General features: G+C 50.9%; 1 protein-coding gene across 1 annotated transcript; it reads right to left on the bottom strand.

Annotated features, from left to right (window-relative positions):
• Positions 1–3,383: 3,383 nt before the first annotated feature.
• On the bottom strand, positions 3,384–4,343 carry LOC147599862 (olfactory receptor 14J1-like). The gene has a single exon (XM_086754052.1). The coding sequence runs from the start codon at positions 4,341–4,343 to the stop codon at positions 3,384–3,386; it is 960 nt and encodes a 319-aa protein (XP_086610178.1).
• Between the last annotated feature and the right edge of the window lie 20,046 nt (positions 4,344–24,389).

The raw sequence follows: 24,389 nt of genomic DNA, 5'->3' as shown, positions 1-24,389 counted from the left end.
CAGGCTACTCCTAGTCTGCCCTGAGCCTCTTTGCTGCTGAGCTGAAAATGCCCAGGTCCTTCTTCCTCTATACTCAGAACATATGGTTGAGGCTCTGAAGCCTGTCTTGGCAGACCTCTTCTGGGACCCCTCCAGCTCCTCCCAACTCCTCCACATGTGGAACAGCAGACAGGGACACACCTGTGTATGGAGCCACACCAGTGCTGAGGTGAAGGGGAAGGTAACTCAAGTTGTCTGATTTGACACATTCTTCCTAATGCAGCCCCAGCTGGCCTTGTTCATGGGGAGCATGCACCACTGGCTTGTATGGCATCCCTCGCAGTGCCTTCTCCTCAGAGTCACTTCTCAGCATGTCAGCTTGGAGTTGGCCCAATAAATGGGGTTATTCTCCCCTCCGATGCAGGACTGGCGACTTCTTCTGGTAAACTTCAAGAGGTATCTCTTGGCCAGTTCCCCAAGTTACTCAAGGTTCCCCAGGCTCCATTTGGTCGGCTGTTAATGTCTGTATGCTGATGGCTCACCCTCACTCAGGTGTGTCTGACACAATAACAGCAGGAGGAGTTTCAGGATACTATAGAAAATAAAAGACATACTAGTTTAATTTCTGGCCCAGCTATGAATTATTGTGACAACCGTCTCTGCAACAGCAAATGAGGATACAAAGCAAGCAAATCAAGCACCAGTGGAAATAGACTTGATGAAGGTTGGTGTGCCAGGCTGTGTTAGTTGAAAAAGTTATACCTATATAGACAGACAGAGAATATGACTCCCTCAAGGAGCTGGTCTTCAACCCTTCTGGCCAATGTTCTTCTGCCTTCTCCTGCAGACCCCTCAGCTCTCAGCTGACTCAGATACAAAAATGAGGCATGTAGGTGGTGAAAGCAAAGATGAATAACTGGGAGAAACAAACATCCAAGTATCCAGGAATGAAGTTAGAAAAGCTAATACCCAAATGGAATTGAGTCTGGCCAGGGATGTCAAAGACAACAGGAATGGCCTCAACAAGTACATAGGTGACAAAAGGAAGAATATGGAAAATACGGGCCCATTGCTGAACGATCAAGGGACTGGCTTACACAAGACATTGATACCGTGGACGTACTGAACACTTTCTTCACCTCTGTCTCCACTAGCAAGGCTTTGACGAATCTCAGGTCCTAGAGACCAGTGGGAAAGGTTGGAACAAGGAAAATGCACCCTTCGTAAAAGAGTATCGGGTCAGGGAACAGTGACTTTTTAATGTCATTCTGAGGTCACCCTTGATAATCTTTGATCGATGATGGTGACTGGGAGAAGTGCCTGGAGACAAAAGTAAAGCAAATGTCAGACCCATCTTCAAGAGTGGCACAAAGGGAGAACCAGGGAATTGCAGGTCTGTCAGCCTCACCTTGATCCCTAGGAGGCTGATGGAACAGCTAAATCTGGAAAACAATTACCAGGCACTTTGAAGACAATAAAATGATCAGGAGTTTTCTGCATGGCTTCACCAAGGGGAAATCATGCTTAACAAACTGATAAACTTGTATGATGAAGTGATTGGCCTGGTAGATGAGAGCAGAGCAGCACTCAGGGAGTGGTGGTCAATGGCTCTCTGTCCAGGTGGAGACTGGTGACGAGTGGAGTTCCTCTGGGGTCCATATTGGGGCACATCCTGTTTAAGATCTTTGTCAGTGGCATGGACAGTGGGATAGAGTGCACCCTCAGCAAGTTTGCTGATGACGCCAAGCTGTGTGGTGCCATCGACACACTGGAGGGGAGGGATGCCATCCAGAGGGACCGTGACAGGCTGGAGAGGTGAGCCTGTGCCAACCTCATTAAGTTCAACCAGGCCTGCATCAAGAGAAGCGTGGCCAGCAGGTCAAGGGAGGTGATTCTCCCCCTCTACTCTGCCATGGTGAGACCCCACCTGGAGTACTGTGTCCAGTTCTGGAGCCCCCAGCACAAGAAGGACATGGACCAGTTGGAGAAGGTCCAGAGGAGGCCACAAAGATGACAAAAGGGCTGGAGCACCTCTCTTATGAGGACAGGCTGAGAGAGTTGGGACTGTTCAGCCAGGAGAAGAGGTGGCTCCAGGGAGACCTGATAGCGGTCTTCCAGTACCTCAAGGGGGCCTACAAGAAAGATGGAGAAAGGCTGTTTAGTAGGGCCTGTTGCAATAGGACAAGAGGTAATGGTTTTAAAATAGAGGGGGGTAGATTTAGATTAGAAATTAGGAAAAAATTTTTTACGATGCAAGTTATAGAACACTGGAACAGGTTGCCCAGAAAGGTGGTGGAGGCCCCATCCCTGGAAACGTTCAAGGCCAGGCTGAATGAGGCTCTGAGCAACCTGATCTAGTCGGGGATGTCCCTGCTCCTTGCAGGGGGGTTGGACTAGATGACCTTTCAAGGTCCCTTCCAAATCTAACCATTCTATGATTCTATGATTTCCGAAGACACTACAGGTATCCAGGTCGGCCTCTAGATCCATCCAGCGGTAATTCATTGCGGGTATTAGGAACTTTTCTCTAAGCTGGGCCTGCTGAGTCCCCACTGCATCTTGTGCAATTGTAGAGTCTGTCTTTGTGGATGCCTTGGTTTAGGACTTTACCTTGAGATGACTCCACCATGGGCAATCCATCACTATGTGAGGTGCCAGTCACTGCCCACCCAAGGCACATGCTGCTTCAGGAGATCCACTGGGCTCTCCAGGAAGCTCCAGATTCCCCTCTTAAAGGGGTTCTCTGCCATATGGAAAGCCCCAGGTATGTACCTCGGTGAGCATTCACTCTCCCCACTGTGATTAGACACTGACGAGCGAGTTCTAAACCCAACCATTGATCACAAGGTCACTGTAAAGTTTTTGCTCCTGAACCCATGGAGCAACAGACCTGTTTGGAGTCCAGTTTCTTGGACCTGTTCATGACAGCACCTTTAGAAGAAGAGGACAACCTTCAGGCACTGCACTGGAGAGATTTCATTTTATTACAGAGGTGCTAGGACACCTATCCCACCTATCCCCCAGCTCTATCCCACTATTAGGTAGAATTTTATACAGGCTCAAAACTGAAAAAAAAGCAAGGTCATACCTCGGTATAAGTGAGGGGAAAAAATTGTGAAAAGACGTAAGAACAATCTACAACATAATGATACAAATACAGTGAATAAAAAGATCCGGTTTTGTCTAGGGCAAATCAACTGTGAAGAAAGACAGGAGGTGTTTGACTGCTGAAAAATGAGTGAGAAATCCATTTCAATGCTCCATCCTTGATAACAGTAATGATAATGATAACCGAAATGATAAAAATAACAATAATGACAATGATAACTATAATGATAATGATAAGAACACAGATCATGATAAGGGTAATGATGACAATAAGAATGATAAACAAAGCACCAGAGTCATCTGTGGTTAGTGATGAGAAGTGTATCACTATTCAGAAACATCCATGAAATCACTTTATTAATGGCATCCTTGAGCTCCTGGTTCCTCATGCTGTAAATGACGGGGTTCAGTGCTGGAGGCACCACCGAGTACAGAAATGACACCACCAGGTTCAGAGAAGGGGAGGAGATGGAGGGGGGCTTGAGGTGGGCAAATATGGCAGTGCTGATAAACAAGGAGACCACAGCCAGGTGAGGGAGGCACGTGGAAAAGGCTTTGTGCCGTCCCTGCTCAGAAAGGATCCTCAGCACAGCCATGAAGATCTGCACATAGGACACAACAATGAACACAAAACAGCCAAATGCAAAACAGACACTGAGCACAAGAAGCCCAATTTCCCTGAGGTAGGAGTCTGAGCAGGAGAGCTTGAGGATCTGGGGGATTTCACAGAAGAACTGGTCCACAGCATTTCCCTGGCAGAGTGGCAGTGAAAATGTATTGGCCGTGTGCAGCAGAGCATAGAGAAACCCACTGCCCCAGGCAGCTGCTGCCATGTGGACACAAGCTCTGCTGCCCAGGAGGGTCCCGTAGTGCAGGGGTCTGCAGATGGCAGCATAGCGGTCATAAGCCATGACAGTGAGAAGCCAGTACTCTGCTGACATCAAAAAGAAGAAGAAAAAGACCTGTGCAGCACATCCTGCATAGGAGATGACCCTGGTGTCCCAGAGGGAATTGGCCATGGATTTGGGGACAGTGATAGAGATGGATGCCAGGTCAAGGACAGAGAGGTTGAGGAGGAAGAAGTACATGGGGGTGTGGAGGCGGTGGTCGCAGGCTATGGCAGTGATGATGAGGCCGTTTCCCAGGAGGGCAGCCAGGTAGATGCCCAGGAAGAGCCACAAGTGCAAGAGCTGCAGCTCCCGTGTGTCTGCGAATGCCAGGAGCAGGAACTCAGTGATGGAGGTGCTGTTGGACATCTTTTATATTTTTGATGAGCCACTATCTGAAAAGGTAAAGACAGTGCGAGAATAGGGTAGACTTCTCTGAGAAAAATTTTGTAGGTCCTTAGACAAGGTAACTGTCTCATACTGCAGGATGAGGAGAGATGTTCTGTCCGTCAGCGCTGGTGTCAGCCGACCTGTGCTGGCACCTCTTTGACCTGGAGGAGGCTCACACACAGACATTTCCCCAAAAAGTATCCGGACACTGCTGAGAGCGTAGGAGTCCAGTTTCCAAGTGCAGACCTGCAAACTCCTCACCTCATCTCATCGCACCCAAGCAGGATCTCATCTCTCCTCGCCCAGCCAGGGACACAGAGGGCTCATTGTAGCTGCCCGCATAGAGATGTCCAGCAGCATTTTCATAACCTCAGCATAGAGGTGTCTTCTCCATGGGGCAGCTATGTTTCACAGAAAGCCCATGGTAGAGCTGTGCCCTTGGGGAAAGCAGCCTCCATCCAGCAGGACCCTCCAGGGAAACAGCTGAATGTTTCAGTGGTGGGATGTCCTGACGGGAGGGTCAGATCATTGCCAGCCCCACAAGCTACATCTCCCAGACCCCAAAATATAAGAACCAATTTGGATGCTTTTCCTCCATTGATACATCTGCATGAGAGGACCCCCAGCATCAGTGTCTGAGCTGCCAATTAACCCTCAACCAGGACACAGTAAATCCAAGGGGAAGAAGAAGGGAGCGCGGAGAAGAGAGGAGCATGCCAAAGAACTCCTGTCAATAGAGGAAGACAAGGAGACATGGTCGGACACTTGGGCATTTCTCCTCTGTGGTGGTTGGGCTGGTGGGAAGGCAACTCATACCCAAGTCTCCATGATGTTAAAGGGTGGGCTGCTCTGCTGAGGGGGAGAGGAGACCGGGAGGGTTCTCTGGGAAAGGCATCTGCCCTGCAGGGAAATGCCTACATCCCCCCTCGCAGTGCATTTCTGTGAGCAGCTCCCTACACTCCCTGCCCCTCCCTGTGCATCCTGGAGCTGTCCCTGCCAGAGGCTGTTCCCCTCTCCCCGTGTCTCTGTCAGTGGTCACAGACCCCATCTCACCCACTGAGTGCTCAGCTCTACCCTGCAGAAACCTCCTGGCAACAGGGCACTGCCCAGCAACGTCTCTGTGGATGCAGGGGCTAAGAAGCCGCTCAGAAAAGTCCTCATGAGAATTTGTGTCTCAGTGCCTTCTCCAGAGCAGAGAAATGAATTTCCACTGCCCACCAAACAGAACAAGAGCAAACACAAAGCGCAGGCTCATTTCACTTTCAGATAAATGCTGCCTTTATGTCCTTCTTGAACAGGACCCTCTGTAAATGGGGTGATCTGGGGCTGTGAGCAGCCCTGACCCATACAGCACCATCAAACTGGAGAAGTACCTTACCATGACAGAGGTCACTCCTTGCCCCCACAGCTTCTCCCCACAGAACCACAGGGAGCTCCGGGGGCCGGCTGAGTGCTGAGCCTGGCAGAGGCAGAGTCCCTGCCCCAGCACACAGCCCCTGGGGCGCAGGGACCCTGCTCTGAAGGACAGCCCTGGGCACCCCTGGCTGCACACACACATTCACACCCTGCAGCCGTCCCTGGGAGAAGGCAGCCGTCATGCTCTGACCCTCTGGCAGTGCAGCAGGGAATTCCTGCTCTGGAGCATCTCCTCCTCCTCCTCTCCAGCAGAGAAGGTCTGAGAGTGGTACTTACAGATCCCGCAGGCTGGGGGAGGTGCCAGCTTTACAAAATCCCTCAAGAAACTGAAGCTTCAATGACCTGCAGCCAGACACTTAATATGTCAAGGGCTGTGAAGTTTTCTCCTCCAGTGGCCTCTCAGTGTCCCCTCACCCCAGGCTGCCTTTCAGCTCTCTCTGCCTCGCTCCTCTCCCCTCGGTGCCTGCAGGCAGAGCCCTCAGCCCTGCTGCGCTTGGCAGAGGAGCTGCTCCTGGGCAGAGCTGTCTCTCTGCGGTTCTGCCTGTTTGCTGTGAGTTCCCTTTGTCCCAGGAGCCCGGCCCAGCTCAGCAGCAGAGGCCCAGCCCAAGATGGCACTTTCTCTGCCCTCCTGGTCTCCCTGGAGATGTCCCTGGGGCTCCAAGGTCTGACAGCACCTGGGAGGCAGCCCTGTCTCTCCTGGGGAGTGTAGGCTGATGCAGAGTGAAGTAATCACTGTCCCTCTCTGAACATTGTCAAGACTGATTTTGGAAGTGAGATTTGTCCTTCCATGGTGTTGTCATCTAGGAGAGATGTCAATGCTCACCTGCCTTTACCCGGATCCCTGTCCCATTGCCAGGCAGGACACCACAGCAGGGACAGGCAGGGGTCATTTCTACCCACGCAGGGCAGGGATTTGAGTCTGTACAGGTGTCTCCTCTCTGGTGAGAAGCCCAGAGCCTGGAGTGGGGTTCACCTCTGCCCCATACACCCCACAGACCCACAGGAGTCAGGAATCCTCTTGCCTCAGCTCAGTGTGCACAAAATAGGGGCTACAGGCCAGCCACTTCCCTGAGCTCCCACCATCATCCATGGGGATGCACAGTGGCAGTGACCAGCTCACACACAAACACCTGCTAGGCACTGGAGGTGCCAGGGGTGGTCCAAGACTTGTGTACATGTCTGTAAGCTGTGATGGGGCACACATGGGACACCTGCACCTGCCTGAGTGTCAGCTGTGGAGCTGTGAGGATGGGGTCACTTTGTCACCTCAGATTGTATTCAGTGTTTAGGGCACCTGAACATCTGGTAGACACATTTCCAAGGCAGCCACTGGACTTCCAGATGACCAAAAGGATGAGTGCACCAGAAGGGGAGTCAGATCTCTCTCTAGGTCGCATCCTCTATACTCAGTAGAGCTCAGCTCACTGCAAAACTGCATGTGCACATCCCTCTGTCGCAGGCACTCACATTATTTCAAGGTTTTCCCTCAATGGCATAAGAAAGGTCACTAGTGCCATGTCTGGTCCCTGGGGTGCCCAGCACAACTGCTTGTGGCTGGCAAATACAGCATGGGACCTCCAGGAAAGCCATGTCCCTCTGGAGTAGGGGCTGGGCAGAAACCGCAGAGCCTCCCAAAGGGGCCTGGTGTGTGCAGCATCTGTACACCAGCACCACGGCAAGCATGCAAGATCCATCCCATCTACACCCAGGAGTACTGCAGGATTGGGAGGAACATCACACCAGGGTCACCACTCATGTCCCTGTGCTCTCAAGCCCTGACAGTTCTCCTCTCCTTTATCCTCTACCCATGTACCTGATGACATAAAGAAAAACCACGCCACTGATGTCCACAGTGTGGCTGGATCACAGGCCCTGCCACCCAGGGACATTCTTAGTGGTCCCTTGTGTTCCTGGAGATTGGCACAAGGCACTGCAGAGTCACCTCTGCTAGAAAACTCTTCTCTTGCAAGGTCCCAAGTGAGGCTAAACTACGACACATGGGAAGCAAGGCAGAAGAGCAAGAGAACTCAGGTTTGAGATCTCAGAGAAGCAGACATTGGCCTGCTCAGGGTTGTTGTTGTAGGAGATCCCATGGAGAGGAAGCTCTGAAAGATAAAAATCTATGACAGCTGAGAGTCCTTTAAGGACAGGAAAGGTCTGTTCTGATACTCAGGAAAACAAGCCTTCATCTCAGGAAACTGGCTGGGCTAACCAGGAACCTCACGGCTCAGCTCCGGTGCCAAAAGGCAGCACGCAGGAGCTGGAAGCAGGGACAGGCTGCAAAGGTGGAGTTTAGAAAAGGTGTCTGGAGAAATAGGGATTATCTTAGGGGAGTTAAAGCTCCCCAAAAGTTCAAGCTTGCAAGGAATGTCAAAGGGCAACAAGATGAGCTACTACTGCTTCCTTAACACTTAAAAAACCCCCAAATAAATGTGAAGTAGGCCACAGTTGAATTTAGAATAGAATATAATGGAACTGAACAGAACAGAACTGAACTGAATGGAACTGAATTTTGCCATTGGAAGGGACCTACAGCAATCATCTATTCCAACTACCTCACCACTTCAGGGCTGACCAAAAGTTAAAACATGCTGTTAGGGCATTGCCCAAATGCCTTTTAAACACTGACATGGGGCATCAACTGCCTCTCTAGGAAGCCTGTTCCAGGGTTTGAGCACGCTCTCAGTAAAGAAATTCTTCCTAATGTCCAGTCTAAAACTACCCTGGTGCAGCTTTGAGCCATTCCCACACACTCTATCACTGGATACCAGGGAGAAGAGCTCAGCACCTCCCTCTCCACTTTCCCTCCTCAGGAACCTGTAAAGAGCATTGAGGTCGCTCCTCAGCCTCCTTCTCTCCAAACTAGACAAACCTAGTTTGTCCTCAGCCGCTCCTCATAGGACATGCCTTCCAGCCATGTTGTCCTCCTCCGCATGCATTCAAGTACCTTAAAATGCTTCTTAAACTGTGGGCCCCACACCTACACAGTGCTCAAGGTGAGGCCGTATCAATACTAAATACAGCAGGATAATCACTTCTTCTGACTGACTGGTTATACTGGTCAAATTTAGGAAGAGTAGATGAGCTAGGTCTGAAGTACCCTGTGTCTTTTTTTCCTCTGTCTTCACTAGCAAGGTCTCTGTGACGGATACACTGGACCCCTAGCTGTACTCTAGTTTGGGTTGACTGAGGAGCCTAAGTCAGTCAACTAAGGATAACTCATGGCCTGCAGTGAACCTGTGAGGTGTTAGGTCCTGGCTCACGTACAAGGGAGAGAAGGTGCCTCAGGAAAAAAAAAAAAATTGAAAGGTGGTTTTGAAGCCCAAAAATGTAGGAAAACCAAAGCTCAGAAGAAGACACCAGAGTTAAAATGATGACGTCTATCTTGTCTGTGCTATTGACTAGCAGCCAACTGCTCTATAAATACTACCATCAGGATGGGCCCAGTTTGAGCTCTCCCTGAATGGCAGCTGGACTGCATGCCAGGTGACTGTCCCTTTGAGCAGGGACACCTCTCAAGGTTTGAGATCCCTCACCTGAGACTAAGGGATCTTAGTTTTGGTAAAAAGAGTAAGGGATCTCATCTTGGCATAAATCTCTGCCCAAGGAGGGGAGATGCCTTACTGAGGACGGATCCCTGCTAAGTGACTGATAGCATGCTGAATTAATCCTAATGAAACATTACTAATCCATGTAGCTACTCAATATTAATTATCATAAACTTTGTACAGATAATTCCATTAGACATAAACCATTGTCCAAGTCTGAAACTGAGATTGGACCTAGCAGCACCTAGGCTTCACAAGGAGTTTCTAAAGCAAGGGAATCCACTCTGAACTTCATGACTTCGCAAAAGAGACTTCCTTATCCTTTTCCTTGTCCTGGTAAACCACTGTTAAACTTTGTTAAATTCCATCCAATATGTCAAACTTTTTCTAATTATTATTTTGCCTCAAGAAAACGTATTACAGCTTCTCTCTTTTGAGTGAGGCGCATTCCACTCATGTGAGAAAACAAGTCCATGGAAAAGGACAGGATACACCCAAGGGTGCTGGGCAAGCTGGACAGTGTCCTTGCTTGTCTGTCCTTGAAATTTCAGGGCCCTCTGGGAAGGCTGTTGACTGCAGAAAGGCAGATGTTGCACCCATCTTCAAGAATGGTCAGAGGGAGGAATTGGAGAACTACAGCCCAGTCAGCCTCACCTCATTCCCTAGTAACATGGTGGAATAAATCTGCCTGGAAGAAGGTTCCAGGCCTGAAATGGACAAGATTGGGAAGAGTCAGCAAGGGCAAATAAAAATCACCCTTTACCAGCCTGGTTGCATTCTCCATGAAGAAGAATGTCACTTAGTGGGCCCTTGCTTTACTAAGGCCTTTAACACAGGCCCCCTGGTCTCTCTGTATCCAAACCACTGAGCTCTGGAGTGGGTGAATGGATCATAGGTAGGTGGAAACTTGACTGAGCCATGCACTCACAGTGCAGCCAGTTACTAGTGGCCTCCATCAGTGACCAACACCTAGGGCAACACTGGTAGATATCTTTATTGATGGCCCGAACAAGGGAGCAGCGTAAACACTCAGCTTGTTTGTGGATGATGCCAGATGGAGAGGGAACCCCTGAGAAACCTCATGTCCATCTAGCTGACCTAGGTGATGTTCAGATGGCTTGTACACCCTGAGTTCCCCACAAAGTCAATGATACCGAAGAGAAGGAAGGAAGGAGTAAGAGGCAGAAGAAGAAACATGAATTATGTCAATATAGATGTAGTAGTTTCTCTGAACAAAGTAACTGTCTTTATACAGAAGTCTATAAATATATATGCATATGTATTTGCATATCTCTGTATTTATACCTGTTATATCTACAGAAGCACACAGGGAGGTGAAATCTTGCAGGGAATGAAAAGAGAGAATGACCAGATGCCTTACAGACTCCTTTAAGAAGTCACTGTAACACAGCTATGATGAGGTTTGTGCAGAAACGGTCATCCAAAAATTAGAGTGTTTCACTGAAACTGCTTCCCCCATCAGCTGAGAGAGCTCGATACCTTGGTGTGACTCTGTGCCATGAGTGAGGAGAGGCATGGCCAGAGAAGGACAGGAAGATTTTGGGGAGCTCTAGGGTCTGTGCTTGAAACAAAATTCTATCAATTAATGCTGCAGGCTTGATTGTGCAGAAATGTGCAGGAAATTTTACAGAAAAATAAAACAATGAAGAAGTAAACGCAAAGATCTAAAGTGAAGAAATATTTTAATATGCTTTTCATCTTATTAAATTCTTTGTGTTCTTCTCCTTGGTTTTGTTCATTTTGATTTAACATACTAGTCTTTGGGGGGATTATGTGACTGTTTTCTGTTTTTAGAAGGAAAAGCCGTTTCCAAAACTGATCTGGGATGCAGCTACAGGGACACAGATGTCTTCAGGTACAGTGACACAGGCACCTGGTGCCAGTTCAGGTGCTCTGGGACCCTCTGCCTGGCCCATGCAATCAGTATCCAAGGCACCCTGGTCTTCTGTAGGAGACCTCCTGTCCTGTCTGACAGCGACCAGTCCCAGGCAAACACCTCAGCTACAGTGGGGCCTCTACAAGGGGTACTTTGTGTCCCTGGTCAGACAGCTGAGCTCTGCCTGGAAGGAGGAAGAACTGCTTCTAACTTCTAAAAGTCACATGAATACCTTTATAACAGCTGAGATAATTGAATCCTTTTCCTAAAATGATGATGTCTTTCCACCATGCAAGAACAGGAATTTCCAGGAAGTATATTAATGAGTGGAGAAGAAATATTTACCTTTACTTGTATTTGCATTGCCGGGACTCTGGCCATTATACCGTGTATTCTCCCAAATCATAGAATCATAGAATGGTTAGGGTTGGAAGGGACCTTCAAAGGTCATCTAGTCCAACCCCCCTGCAAGGAGCAGGGACATTCCTGACTAGATCAGGTTGCTCAGAGCCTCACCCAGCCTGGCCTTGAACGTTTCCAGGGATGGGGCATCCACCACCTTTCTGGGCAACCTGTTCCAGTGTTCTAAAACCCTCAGTGTAAAAATTTTTTCCTAATATCCAATATAAAACTACCTCCCTCTATCTTAAAACCATTGCCCCTCGTCCTATCACAACAGGCCCTACTGAACAGCCTCTCCCCATCTTTCTTTTAGGCCCCCTGGAGTTACTGGAAGACCGCTATCAGGTCTCCCCGGAGCCTCCTCTTCTCCAGGCTGAACAGCCCCAACTCTCTCAGCCTGTCCTCATAAGAGAGGTGCTCCAGCCCTTTTATCATCTTCGTGGCCTCCTCTGGACCTTCTCCAACTGGTCCATGTCCTTCTTGTGCTGGGGGCTCCAGAACTGGACACAGTACTCCAGGTGGGGTCTCACCAGGGCAGAGTAGAGGGGGAGAATCACCTCCCTCGACCTGCTGGCCATGCTCCTCTTGATGCAGCCCAGGATGCGGTTGGCCTTCTGGGCCGCAAGGGTGCATTGCCGGCTCATGTTGAGCTTCTCATCCACCAGCACTCCCAAGTCCTTCTCCTCAGGGCTGCTCTCAATCCATTCCCCGCCCAGCCTGTATTTGTGCCTGGGATTGCCACGACCCAGGTGCAGGACCTTTCACTTGGCCTGGTTGAACTTCATGAGGTTGGCACCAGCCCACCTCTCCAGCCTGTCAAGGTCCCTATGGGTGGCATCGCTCCCTTCCAGCGTGTCAACGGCACCGCACAGCTCGGTGTCATGGGCGAACTTGCTGAGGGTGCACTGTGTCCCACCGTCCATGTCGCCGACGAAGATGTTGAAGAGGGCCGGGCCCAACATGGACCCCTGAGGGATGCCACTCATGGCTCGTCTCCACATGGACATTGAGCCATTGGTTGACCACCACTCCCTGTGTGTGGCTGACCAGCCAATTCCTTATCCACCGAGTGGTCCGTCCATCAAACCCATGTCTCTCCAGCTTAGAGAGAAGGATGTCATGCGGGACAGAGTCAAAAGCATTGCACAAGTCCGAGTATCTTATATCCATTGCTCATCCCTTGTCCACCAATGCTGTCACCCTGTCATAGAAGGCCACCAAATTGGTCAGGCATGATCTGCCCTTGGTGAAGCCATGTTGGCTGTCACCAACCACCTCCTTGCTCTCCATGTGCCTTAGCATGGTTTCCAGGAGAATCTGCTCCATGACCTTTACAGGCACAGCGATAAGGCTGACTGTAGGCCTGCTTTAGGAATCATAGAATGGTTTGGGTTGGAAGGGACCTTAAAGACCACCTAGTTCCAACTCCACTGCTTTGGGCAGGGACACCTTCCACTAGACCATGTTGCTCAAAGCCCCGACCAACCTGATCTTGAACATTTCCAGGCAGGGGACATCCACAGCTTCTCTGGGCAACCTCTTTAAGTGCTTCACCATTCATGTAGTGAAGAATTGCTTCCTTATATCTCATCTCGAGCTAGTCCGTTTCTTTTGAAGTCATTACTCTTTGTCCTATCACTACATATCGTTGTCAGAAGTCCCTCTCCAACTTTCTTGTAGGCCTGCTTTAGGTAGTGGAAGGCTGCTAGAAGGTGTCTCCAGAGCATTCTCTTATCCAGGCTGAACAGCCCCCACTCTCTCACCTGTCCTCATAGAAGAGGTGTGTCAGCCCTCTGATCATCTTTGTGGCCTCCTCTGGACTTGCTCCAACAGGTCCACATCCTTATGTTAGAGTCACCAGAGCTGGACGCAGTACTCCAGGTGGTGTCTCATGAGAGCAGAGTAGAGGGGGAGAATCACCGCCCTCGACGGGCTGGCCATGCTTCTTTTGATGCAGCACAAGATGTGATTGGCTTTCTGGGCCGCAAGCACAATGTGCTGGCTCATGTTGGGCTCAGTGGAGTAACTGCCACAGTCATCCATGGAGTAACTGTCATCATCTTTTCTAAGCACCCCATGGAAGTCTCTGGATGTAGAAGCCTGGGCCTCCATGGGGACTTTAATGATCCTGGCATTTCTGGAAGAGGAACACAGCAGCATACAAACACTCCAGGTGGCTTTAGGACAGCTTATTGTCACAGCTGCCAGATGGGTCAACAAGGGCAATGCAAACCTGGATCTGATATTTACAGAGAATGAGGAGCTGGTCAGTGGTGTGAAGATTGGCTGTTGTGACCCTGAAACAGTGAGATCTGAGGTGCTCGGAGGAGTGTGGAACAACAGTAGAAGTCTGCAGATTCTGTTCATCAGTGGAGCAGAATTTGGCGTATTGTGGGGAGTTTTAGTGGGGATCTCATGGTCAGCAGCACTGATGGACAGCAAAGCTCAGTGTACCTGGTCTTGAAGGACAGCATCCTCCAAGCACAAGTATTATCTGTTTCAAAACTCTGTTGAAATTCAAAAGGCAGTTCAAGGGCATTATAATAAGATGTGACTAGTTTAGAAACAATTAAAGAAGAAATAAAGATAATATGTGGACCCTGCTGAATTCAGTAAGAGTAGGTGGAGATAGATCTGAGATACTCCATGTCCTCTTTGCCTCGTATTTCACCAACAAATTCTCCTCAGCCATTGTGCCTCATGGCAGGACTCTATAGGAACACAACCAATGATGGATAGGAATCAGATCAGAGGTTACTTGAGAAACCTCAAATAGTACCAGTTAGAAGAAAACAGAGCGAAAATCTTGAGGGAAAATCTTGAGGGAAAATCTTGAGGGAACGTGTCAACAGCTTGTTCATTGTTGTCCATGGTTGATGAAAAAGAAATATGAGACTCTACAGAACAGTGTCCAAGTTCTCAGAATGAAGTCTTCTTACACATTTGTTACTACGATGTCTCTTCTGCACATGATTCAAGTTCTTCCTGATACCGTCATACAGGGGTTGATGCAGTTGCCCACACAGAGGTGGCCACTGCCTCCAGGACACCCAGGGGCACCTGAAGCCCCCACATGGGACTGGGAAATGTGACCCAGGGCTGATGGGAGCATTTCTGGAGCAGGAGATGGTGGACAGGCAGGGTAGGCCAAAGCATCTCAGTTGAGACAACTCATTTCTCTCCCTTGAGCAGAAGGGAAAATATGAATAATGGCACCCGAGCTGTCCAGTGTTGGAGGAGAATGAGAAATGAGTGGGTCTCGATGCTGCAGAGCCTGTCTGAAGACATTTCTATAGCCCAGATCTGCTGCGATTAGCGCAGGCTGTTCAAAAAAGAGCTTTTCACTCACTTTGTCCCTTTGCTTCCCTCTGTGAATTGAGGGAGCTCATGGCTTCAGAGTGCGACATGCTGTGAGCAAATATGGACAAACAGCATCCAGGGCAGGGAGTGCTTTGGGGGCTCCTGGGCTCTGTGCTTGACACAAAATGTATTTTCCTTGGGTCTAAGGCCATGCACTGTGGAAAGCAAACTTCAGAGGAGGTAAGGTGGGCTTAATATACAGCAGAGGAGTGCATTTTTTTTTTCAGATTGAACTAGAAATTCATTTAGTTTTGGTTTTTTTATAATTAAGAAACATCATTCTGTATCCAGGTGCGTGTCCTTCCCCAAGTAAAACAAGTGGAAACTGGTGTCAATGGGCGAAATCAGGCAGCTACAGGCTGGAGTGGAGAAAGCTCTGATCTGAACAGAGGTGCTGCCAGTCCCAGGTGGCTGAGGAGAGACATGTGAGGTTGTACACGGGGATGAAGACTGCCCATAGAGTGTCGGACATACAGGGTCCTGACTTCCCTACATATTCAGATTCAATCAGGACTCGAGATGGCACTCAGGCTTGCTGATGGCACTTAATGCATAAGCAGAAAAAACGGCATGGTGCATAAAGAATAAATTGTTTCTTACTGACATTGATCACTGAGAACTTTGTACTTTGACTACACTCCTGTAGCCTCTCAAATTAGCCACATAAGAACTGAGGAATTGAATTATACCCAGAGACTTGGCTTGTTAGGGCATTTTGCATGTTAATGAGCCCTCTGGTGCCAAGTTCCTGAACTGCAGGCACTGAAAGTGGATTCAAGTGGCCTCTAGAGCAGTCAAAGTCAGCAGCAAACCACGTTTCTGGGGATGTCAGTGGGCTCCACTGAGGGCCATCACTGAAGAGCCCATGAAGGAATGAGGAGATAAGGTTGCTGTCCCTGCAAGCTGGTGAAGTAGGAAGTCAGAGGCACTGCTTACAGGTTGAAAATCCAGTGTTAAGGCGACTGTGAAAGCCCTTGACATGTTCCATTGAGCAGGATGATGTAGTAGTGACCCCATACCCTGGGCAGGGGCATCCTTTTCCTCATGGGATGCTGACAGCCATTCATGGGAGCACTGAGATGTGAGGGTGTGTGATGCTGAGTGCAGGAGAGCAGTAGGACACCTCCCAGCCTCTATGGAGAGTGGGGAATGGGAAAAAAGCCTTGTGGCTGTAAGGAACTCATGTTTTCTCAGGGGCCTCATTGGAAGAGACAGCAGCCAGAGTAGAAAGGAAAATTATTTCAGTTCTGTTGGGGGGTTGCAGACTCAACAAAGAGACCATCTCCACCCCTGCTTCCCCACCTCACTCTGACCCCTTGCTGTCCCAAGTTTGACTGAACTCACAATGGCTGTGAGTTCCCCATCACCTGTGCAGCTTCTTCCAAAGCCCTGCTAATGCTCCTCAGGTACTAAAGATGCCAACCCTTGACTCCTCTTTTTAGCTCCATGTCCCAGCCCTGAACCGCACATCCTCCTTCTTCTGCTGCCTCAACATCAAAATTGAACATATTTCATTTGAGCATGACACACTCCCACCCCTCGCCATTTCACATCTTCTTCCTCACTTTTACACACACGCTGCCACACACCCCCACTGCATCCCTGCACTCCCATGTGTCTCACAATCCTTCCTCTTCCCCTGCAGCGATGGGAACTCAGCCCAGGATGTTTCTGCTTCTTCCATGCTCATGGATGTTTCCTGAGGTCCATCCAAGCATGGAGAGTGAAGGAAGAAAACAGAGGTGTCTCAGGGCTGAAGGCCACCCAAGGCATGAAGAGACAGAGGACAGTGTCTCCATGTGTCGTAGTTCAGCCCCGATCGGGACCAGACTACGCAGTCTCTCTCCCGCTCCCCCCACCCTCCGAGAGAACAGGGGGAGATGATATAAGAAAAACGGCTCAAGGTTTGAGATAAGGACGGGGAGAAATCCTTAAAGTTACCGTCACGAGCAAAACAGACTCGACTTGGGGAAAACTATTCATTTATTTTCTAAAATTAGCAGGAGAATGAGACAGGGAACAAGATAACCTCCCCCCACCCCTCCCTCTTCCCGGGCTTAACATTATCTCTACTACCTTCCCCTCCCGAGCGGCACGGGGGGGGAAAAGGGAATGGGGGTCGCGGTCAGTTCATCACGCGTTGTTTTACGCCGCTGTATCATCGTCAGGGGAAGAACTCCTCGCATTCCTCCTCTGCTCCAGCGTGGGGTCCCTCCCACAGGCCACAGTCCTCCGTGAAACTGCTCCGGCGTGGGTCATCTCTTCCACGGGGTGCAGTCCCTCTAGAACAGCTGTCCCAGCGGGCCCTCCACGGGCCACAGCCTCCTTCAGGCCTCCACCTGCTCTGGCGTGGGGTCCTCCACGAGCTGCAGGTGGATCTCTGCCCCTCCGTGGACCTCCATGGGCTGCAGGGGGACAACCTGCTCCACCGTGGTCTTCACCACGAGTTGCAGAGGAATCTTGGCCAGGAGCCATATTACTCCTCCCCCTCCTTCTTCACTGACCTTGGCGTCTGCAGCCGTTCCTCACAACAGGCTGGCAGACGCCTCTCAGGATCCTTTTTACATCTTATTCACTTCTCATCTCCTCTCCACTTCTTGCAGCCGGGCCGGGCCGAGTTGGGCCCAGTCGGCTGCCCGGCGGGAGGCCAGAGGGTGAGGCCTGCAAGGCCCATGAGGCTCGCGCCTCCCCCTCTCTGCCCCCCGCTCAGCTACTTCACATCTTCTCCTCTCTTTTTCCTGTTTTCCCCTACTTAAATACGTTATCGCAGAGGCGTTATCACGGGACATTCTGCTACCAATTGGCTCGGCCTTGGCCAGCAGCGGGTCCGCCCTAGGCCCGGCCGAGTCCACTGAACAAAGGGGAGCAACTTCTAGCAGTTTCCTACAGAAGATACCACCTTAGGCCCCCCCCTCACTAACAAAACCAGAACACCATGTGTCCCTTGTGCCTGTCTCCAAGACATCCTTCTTGTCCACTGCCAACAAGTTGTTCTGTGCCAGCCCCTCTCCCAGGAAAAGACTCCTGGTCCAGGGGCTCCTCAGGCTGCTGCAGCTCCCCAGCAATAGAGAAAGCTGCCCCAAGCTGGTGCATTCAGAAATAGGTTTCTCTTGGTCATTGATCCCTTCTGGAAGTACAGAGTTGCTCCTTTGCTCTTCCCCAGGGGTGTCCTTGCCCCCAAAGAGCCGTTCTCCAGGGCAGTGTGTCCATGCTGACCTGACTTGCTGCCCCTGTCCCCTCCCTGTGCTCTCCACATGGCCCTTACCTGGAGACCCTGCTCTGCATAATGAGGGGCTGTGGTGAGAAAGCCGTGGGCTGACAGTCCCAGGCAGATCCCTGTGTGGAATGTCGATCGTTCACCATCTCCAAGGGAACCAGACACCCACATGTTAAGGCTCAGCCTGGCCCATTCTCAAACACCTTGCCCCAACCCTCCTCCCCTCATCCCATGGAGAACCCCAGCACAGCAGCACGGCACTGTGGGGGCAATTCCTTCAGCCTGACCTCAAATTTGGAAGAAGAGCCCAACCTCCAGACACTGAGAATGCAGAAATTTCCTTGTGTCAGACACACGTGAACAGACCTCTGGGTCAGACAGGCTGGGTCCATGCCTCTGGTGAAGTGGAGTGCATGCAGGCATGGACAAACATGCTTAGCATAGATAAAATACCCAAAGCGAAGACCACTGAGGTGAATTTGCAAGCACTTCTGTAGAGAAGTGGGCCGCTCAATGCTTCTGAGAAAGAGCTGATTGAATCAGCTTCTGCACTGTGTCTTTTAGCTCCTGGTTCCTCATGCTGTAGATGAGGGGGTTCACTGCTGGAGGCACCACTGAGTACAGAAATGACACCACCATATCCAGCAATGGGGAGGAGATGGAGAGGGGCTTGAGGTATGAAAACGTGGTAGTGCTGAGAAACAGGGAGACCACGGCCAGGTGAGGGAGGCACGTGGAAAAGGCTTTGTGCCGTCCCTGCTCAGAGGGGATCCTCAGCACAGCCCTGAAGATCTGCACATAGGACACCACAGTGAAAACAGACAAATGCTACTGAGAGACTAACTACAAGAAGCCAAACTTCCCTGAGGTAGGAGTCTGAGCAGGAGAGCTTGAGGATCTGGGGGACATCACAGAAGAATTGGTCCACAGCATTGCCCTGGCAGAGTGGCAGTGAAAATGTATTGGCAGTGTGCAGCAGAGCATAGAGAAACCCACTGCCCCAGGCAGCTGCTGCCATGTGCACACAAGCTCTGCTGCCCAGGAGGGTCCTGTAGTGCAGGGGTCTGCAGATGGCAGCATAGCGGTCATAGGCCATGATGGTGAGAAGCCAGTACTCTGCTGACATCAAAAAGAAGAAGAAAAAGACCTGTGCAGCACATCCTGAGTAGGAGATGGCCCTGGTTTTCCACAGGGAACTGGCCATGGATTTTGGAACAATAATGGAGATGCAGCCCAGGTCAAGTAGGGAGAGGTTGAGGAGGAAGAAGTACATGGGGGTGTGGAGGTGGTGGTCGCAGGCTACGGCGGTGATGATGAGGCCGTTGGCCAGGAGGGCAGCCAGGTAGATGCCCAGGAAGAGCCAGAAGTGCAAGAGCTGCAGCTCCCGTGTGTCTGCGAATGCCAGGAGGAGGAACTCCGTGATGGAGCTGCTGTTGGACATTTCCTTCCTCTGGGCATGGGAAGCCCTGTAAGGAGGAAAAGTCATTGCAAACTCAGAGAGACTTTTCTGAGCCAAATTAAAGAAATTTTGTGCAGACTCTTCCCTTCCTAAAAACTCTGTCCCTTTTTTAATTTTTTCCATTTCTGAAGACCTTCCTTCATCTCTGTTGCTGAAGCTCTGGTTTGGTGCTGGCTGAATGTGCCCTGAGGAGCTGGGCCTCTGCCCGCTGGCTGCCCAGGTGTCAGATGTGCTCTGCAGCAGTGAGTTCATGGGAATGGTGGAAACAGCGGCCAGCTCTGGTGCTTGACTTTGCCAGATGAAATCACCCCTAATGCAGAAGGGCTTGTCAGCATCTGCATTTCCTGTTCTCAGAAATGAAGATGGTAGGAAAAGCAGATGGAAACTCAAAAATTGAAAAAAATCCCTCTATTTTTTTTTTTTTTTTTTTTTTGAGGAGTGTTTTAGCATGTGAGTAAGTCTCAGCATTTCTTCTGCACTCAGGGAGAACAGAGTGAATCCTGCATATGAAGAGGATTGCCTCTGGCTTAGAGCAGAGTGAGGGGAGCTGCTCTGTCCATCAGTCACACGTGATCTGGGCTTGCAGCATTCTGAGATTAAGGGCAAGTACACTGCTGTATTTTTGTGAGATGCCAGCAGACACTGCTGAGAGCACAGGGATCCACTGCAGACCACTAAATATCTCACCCTTACTCAAGGTCTCAGCACCTATCTTCTAGCCCAGCTCAACAGCATTTCTTTGGTCATAGCATCTCTGTGCTTATCCATGGGAATTTCAGATAACACAAAGATGGTAAGAGACAGTTTGGCAGGTTTGGGGGAAACTCACAGCATAGAAGGACGTCTAAAAATTTATGTAAGTGTTTTCACAATGGAAGTGTGGCCAGCAGGTCGAGGGAGGTGATTCTCCCCCTCTACTCTGCCCTCGTGAGACCCCACCTGGAGTACTGTGTCCAGTTCTGGAGCCCCCAGCACAAGAAGGACATGGACCAGTTGGAGAAGGTCCAGAGGAGGCCACGAAGATGATAAAAGGGCTGGAGCACCTCTCTGATGAGGACAGGCTGAGAGAGTTGGGGCTGTTCAGCCTGCAGAAGAGGAGGCTCCAGGGAGACCTGATAGCGGTATTCCAGTACCTCCAGGGGGCCTACAAGAAAGATGGGGATAGGCTGTTTAGTAGGGCCTGTTGTGATAGGACGAGAGGTAATGGTTTTAAAATAGAGGGGGGTAGATTTAGGTTAGAAATTAGGAAAAATATTTTTACAATGCGAGTTATAGAACACTGGAACAGGTTGCCCAGAAAGGTGGTGGAGGCCCCATCTCTGGAAGCGTTCAAGGCCAGGCTGGATGAGGCTCTGAGCAACCTGACCTAGTCAGGGATTTCCCTGCTCCTTGCAGGCGGCTTGGACTAGATGACCTTTGAAGGTCCCTTCCAACCCTAACCATTCTATGATTCTATGATTCATTCTATGATTCTATCTCACTGAGGGAAAAGCAGCTCCTGCCCCAGCCCCACAACCTGCAGTGCCCACAGCCCCACAGGTGAAAGCTGGGACACTTGTTCCCATGGACACAGCTGCAGGAAAGGACCCACAAGATCAGGGGGTGACTCTGCAGCTGGAACTCCCCTCCCTAGACAGCCTGACAGCAAGAACAAGATCCCAGCAGCAACACCACAGAGAGGTGGAGGCACAAGGGCAAATACAGCCAGGGTGCGGCTGAGAGAGGACAGGGCAGAGGCAGGCGGGCACTGGGGACAGCGTCCCCCTCCCCCAACTGTGCGTGCCCCCTCCCCGACACCACCATTGCTGGGCAGCTGCTCTCAGCCCCTGTGCTCTGCAGAGGGCCGTGGGCACGTGGCTGGAGAGCTGCAGCACGGCTCTGCTGGAGCTCTGGCTGCAGAGGAGGGGGTTCATGGCTGGGACCCCACAGCCCTGAGGGCAGAGGCTTGGGTGGGTGGGAGAGGAGGCCAGGGGGCTTGCTCAGAGGAAGGGGGCTGCACTGGAGGGGATGCTACAGAGTTTTCTGAATTCTCACTCCCACAACATTTCTGCTTTTAGTTTCCCCTCAGTCCTTGATCGTAACTGTGATGCCTGGAGATTTTCCTCCTGGGAGGTGTTTCCCTGTCTGATCTGTTTTCCCTGTCAGCACTCACAGACCCCATCCCAACCTCTGTGCACTCACCCTGGCCCTACACACACCTGCCTGTTTGCAGGGCACTGGCTGGGTGCCTGTTCCTGTTTGGAGGTTCCAAAGGCCAGGGCAGGACAACCCTGCTGGGTGCAGCAAGGGTGATGCTGCTGCTGCTGTCCCTGGGCAGAGGAGTGGCTGAAGGCACTTGAGGAGGCTCTTAGCAGACCAGCTGACCACTCACATTTACAGCTCAGGAGTCTCAAGGACTTGTACAAGCTTGACAGCTCCTTTTCTATTTCTTTCCCTCCCTTCTCCTCGCCTGCTATCTGTCCCCTACCCTCAGAGCAGGAAAAAAAAAATCACACTCAGGAAATCTCTTTATCTCTATAGCAAACCCTGCCTTGACCTTCCTCTTGAAACATCCCCTTGGAAGTTTCCCAGTGGTGATGTGGAGCTGTGAGCAGCACTGACCCACGCAGCACCCTCTCAACAGCAGAAGGATCCTGATTGGCCAGAAGTTGTTCCTCCCACCCACGGCTTCTTTCCCCAGCGCCGTGGGGAGCTCACAAAGGGAGGCTGAGTGCTGAGCCTGGCAGAGGCAGAGTCCCTGCCCCAGCACACAGCCCCTGGGGCGCAGGGACCCTGCTCTGAAGGACAGCCCTGGGCACCCCTGGCTGCACACACACATTCACACCCTGCAGCCGTCCCTGGGATAAGGCAGCCATCATGCTCGTTCCCTCTGACAGAGCGGCAGGGAATTCCTGCTCTGGAGCATGTCCTCCTCTCTGCTCTGGAGAAAATGAGAGACTCCTCCTTGAAGATCATATATGCTTTGGGATAGCTTTTGGGTGTCCCCCCAGCTGCATTGCCCTGCATCCATAGACTTACCATGTCAAGGAATGTGAAGATATCTCCCTCACCAAGGTCTCAGCATCCTCCCACCCCAGGCTGCCTTTAACGTCTCTGTGCCTCGCTCCTCGCCCCTCAGCTCCTGCAGGCAGAGCCCTCAGCCCTGCTGCGCTTGGCAGAGGAGCTGCTCCTGGGCAGAGCTGTCTCTCTGCAGCGCTGCCCTGTTACCAGCAGCTCCCTCCATCCCAGGAGCCCGGCCCAGCTCAGCAGCAGAGGCCCAGCCCAAGGCAGCACTTTCTCTGTCCCCTCTGGGCTCCCTCCAGCTGTCCCTGGGGCTGCAGGGGAACCTGCTGGGAAACAGCCTGAAGCCGTCACTGATGGTTCCTCTCTCAGCTGCGGAAAGAGACTGATTTTCAGCAGTATAATTCCTTTTTTACTGAGAGAGTCTCTGTAAATATAAACTTTTCTTGGCACATTGTTAGACAGGACACCCAGATAGAGATGGGCAGGGATCACGTTTACCTTTGCTGAGGGAAGGGATTCAACTGAGTTTGTGAATGCATCTTCTCCTCAGTTTGTGTTCCTGGGGCTGGAAGGAGACTCAGCTCCCTCCCATGCCTGCAACAAATGCCCAGGAAGTGGGATTCCTCTTGCCTCTCTTCAAGTGGTCATTAAATAGGCGCCTGCATGTCACCTCCTTAGGTCCCTTCCAGATGGTGGGAACCGCAGGGGATGAGGCACTGAAGAGGACTCTGACCCACACACAGCACGCCATGCAGACCTCACCCATAGACGACATTCCTCTGTTCTGATCAAGCTACTGTAGGAATGCCTCTCAAAAGAAAAACTCTTTCCAGCATCTTGACAGTCAGACAGAAATGATGTTCTCATGAGAACACCTTCCCGCATTGTTGGATACAGGCAAGGCCATGCAGGAGGCGTAAGGGCCGGCGCTGAGGGGGAACTGCCCGCAGGCTCCGCTGTGACAATGAGCTGCTGAAGTTGTCCTGCAGCCAAAGGCTCTGCTCTGCACAGCACAGGCGTGAAGGCCAGGCTGCACGTGCAGCGCAGCACAGCTCCATGTACAACGGTCTGCTGGTCAGGGTCACTGCTCAGGTTTCCCTGTGAGAAGTCTGCACTCCACCCTGGTGCCACGGCTGAGCCGCTACGGCCCAAATGTGCACAGCCAGGAGGAGATGGGTCACAGGCAGGAGGAGCTGGAGCCCCAGGGCTTGTCACACAACTGTGGTGGTTTAGGATTAAATGAGATGTGGTGGGACAGCTTCCTCACATGGGGTTTTGCAATGCAGGAATAGAGGCTCTGCTGGAGAGACAGTCAGGGAGGATGAGCATGGAGGATGCCCTCTGTGTTGAAGGCTATGGTTTGTTGGTTCTCTTGCTATAGAGGTGAACAACCAGTGGTGGATGAGGATCAACTCAAGGGTTACTTGAGCAAACTGAACCACCATGACAGAAATGGAGATGGGTGTTTTGATCAGATCCCTGAACACAAGTGTTGGGATGCCATTACATTTGAGACTCCATTTTTCAGTCCAGAGGACTATGATGCCTCTTGAGGTGTCCTGAAATATCTGCTGACCCATGTGGTGCTTTAGTCTGTGAAGAGAATCAAAACAACACCTCTGACTGCAGTAATATCTTCTTCAGTACTGACATACAGAGCAGACAGAGGGGTCTCAGACCTTCCAGACACTCTGCTGAAAAGTTAGGTCTTCAGAGCTCCAAA

The sequence above is a fragment of the Chlamydotis macqueenii genome, chromosome 8 (assembly GCF_036417535.1).
Source record: "Chlamydotis macqueenii isolate bChlMac1 chromosome 8, bChlMac1.mat, whole genome shotgun sequence".
NCBI lineage: Eukaryota > Metazoa > Chordata > Aves > Otidiformes > Otididae > Chlamydotis > Chlamydotis macqueenii.
The sequence above is the reverse complement of the archived record's forward strand: the minus strand, read 5'-3'. Positions and strand labels throughout refer to the sequence as shown.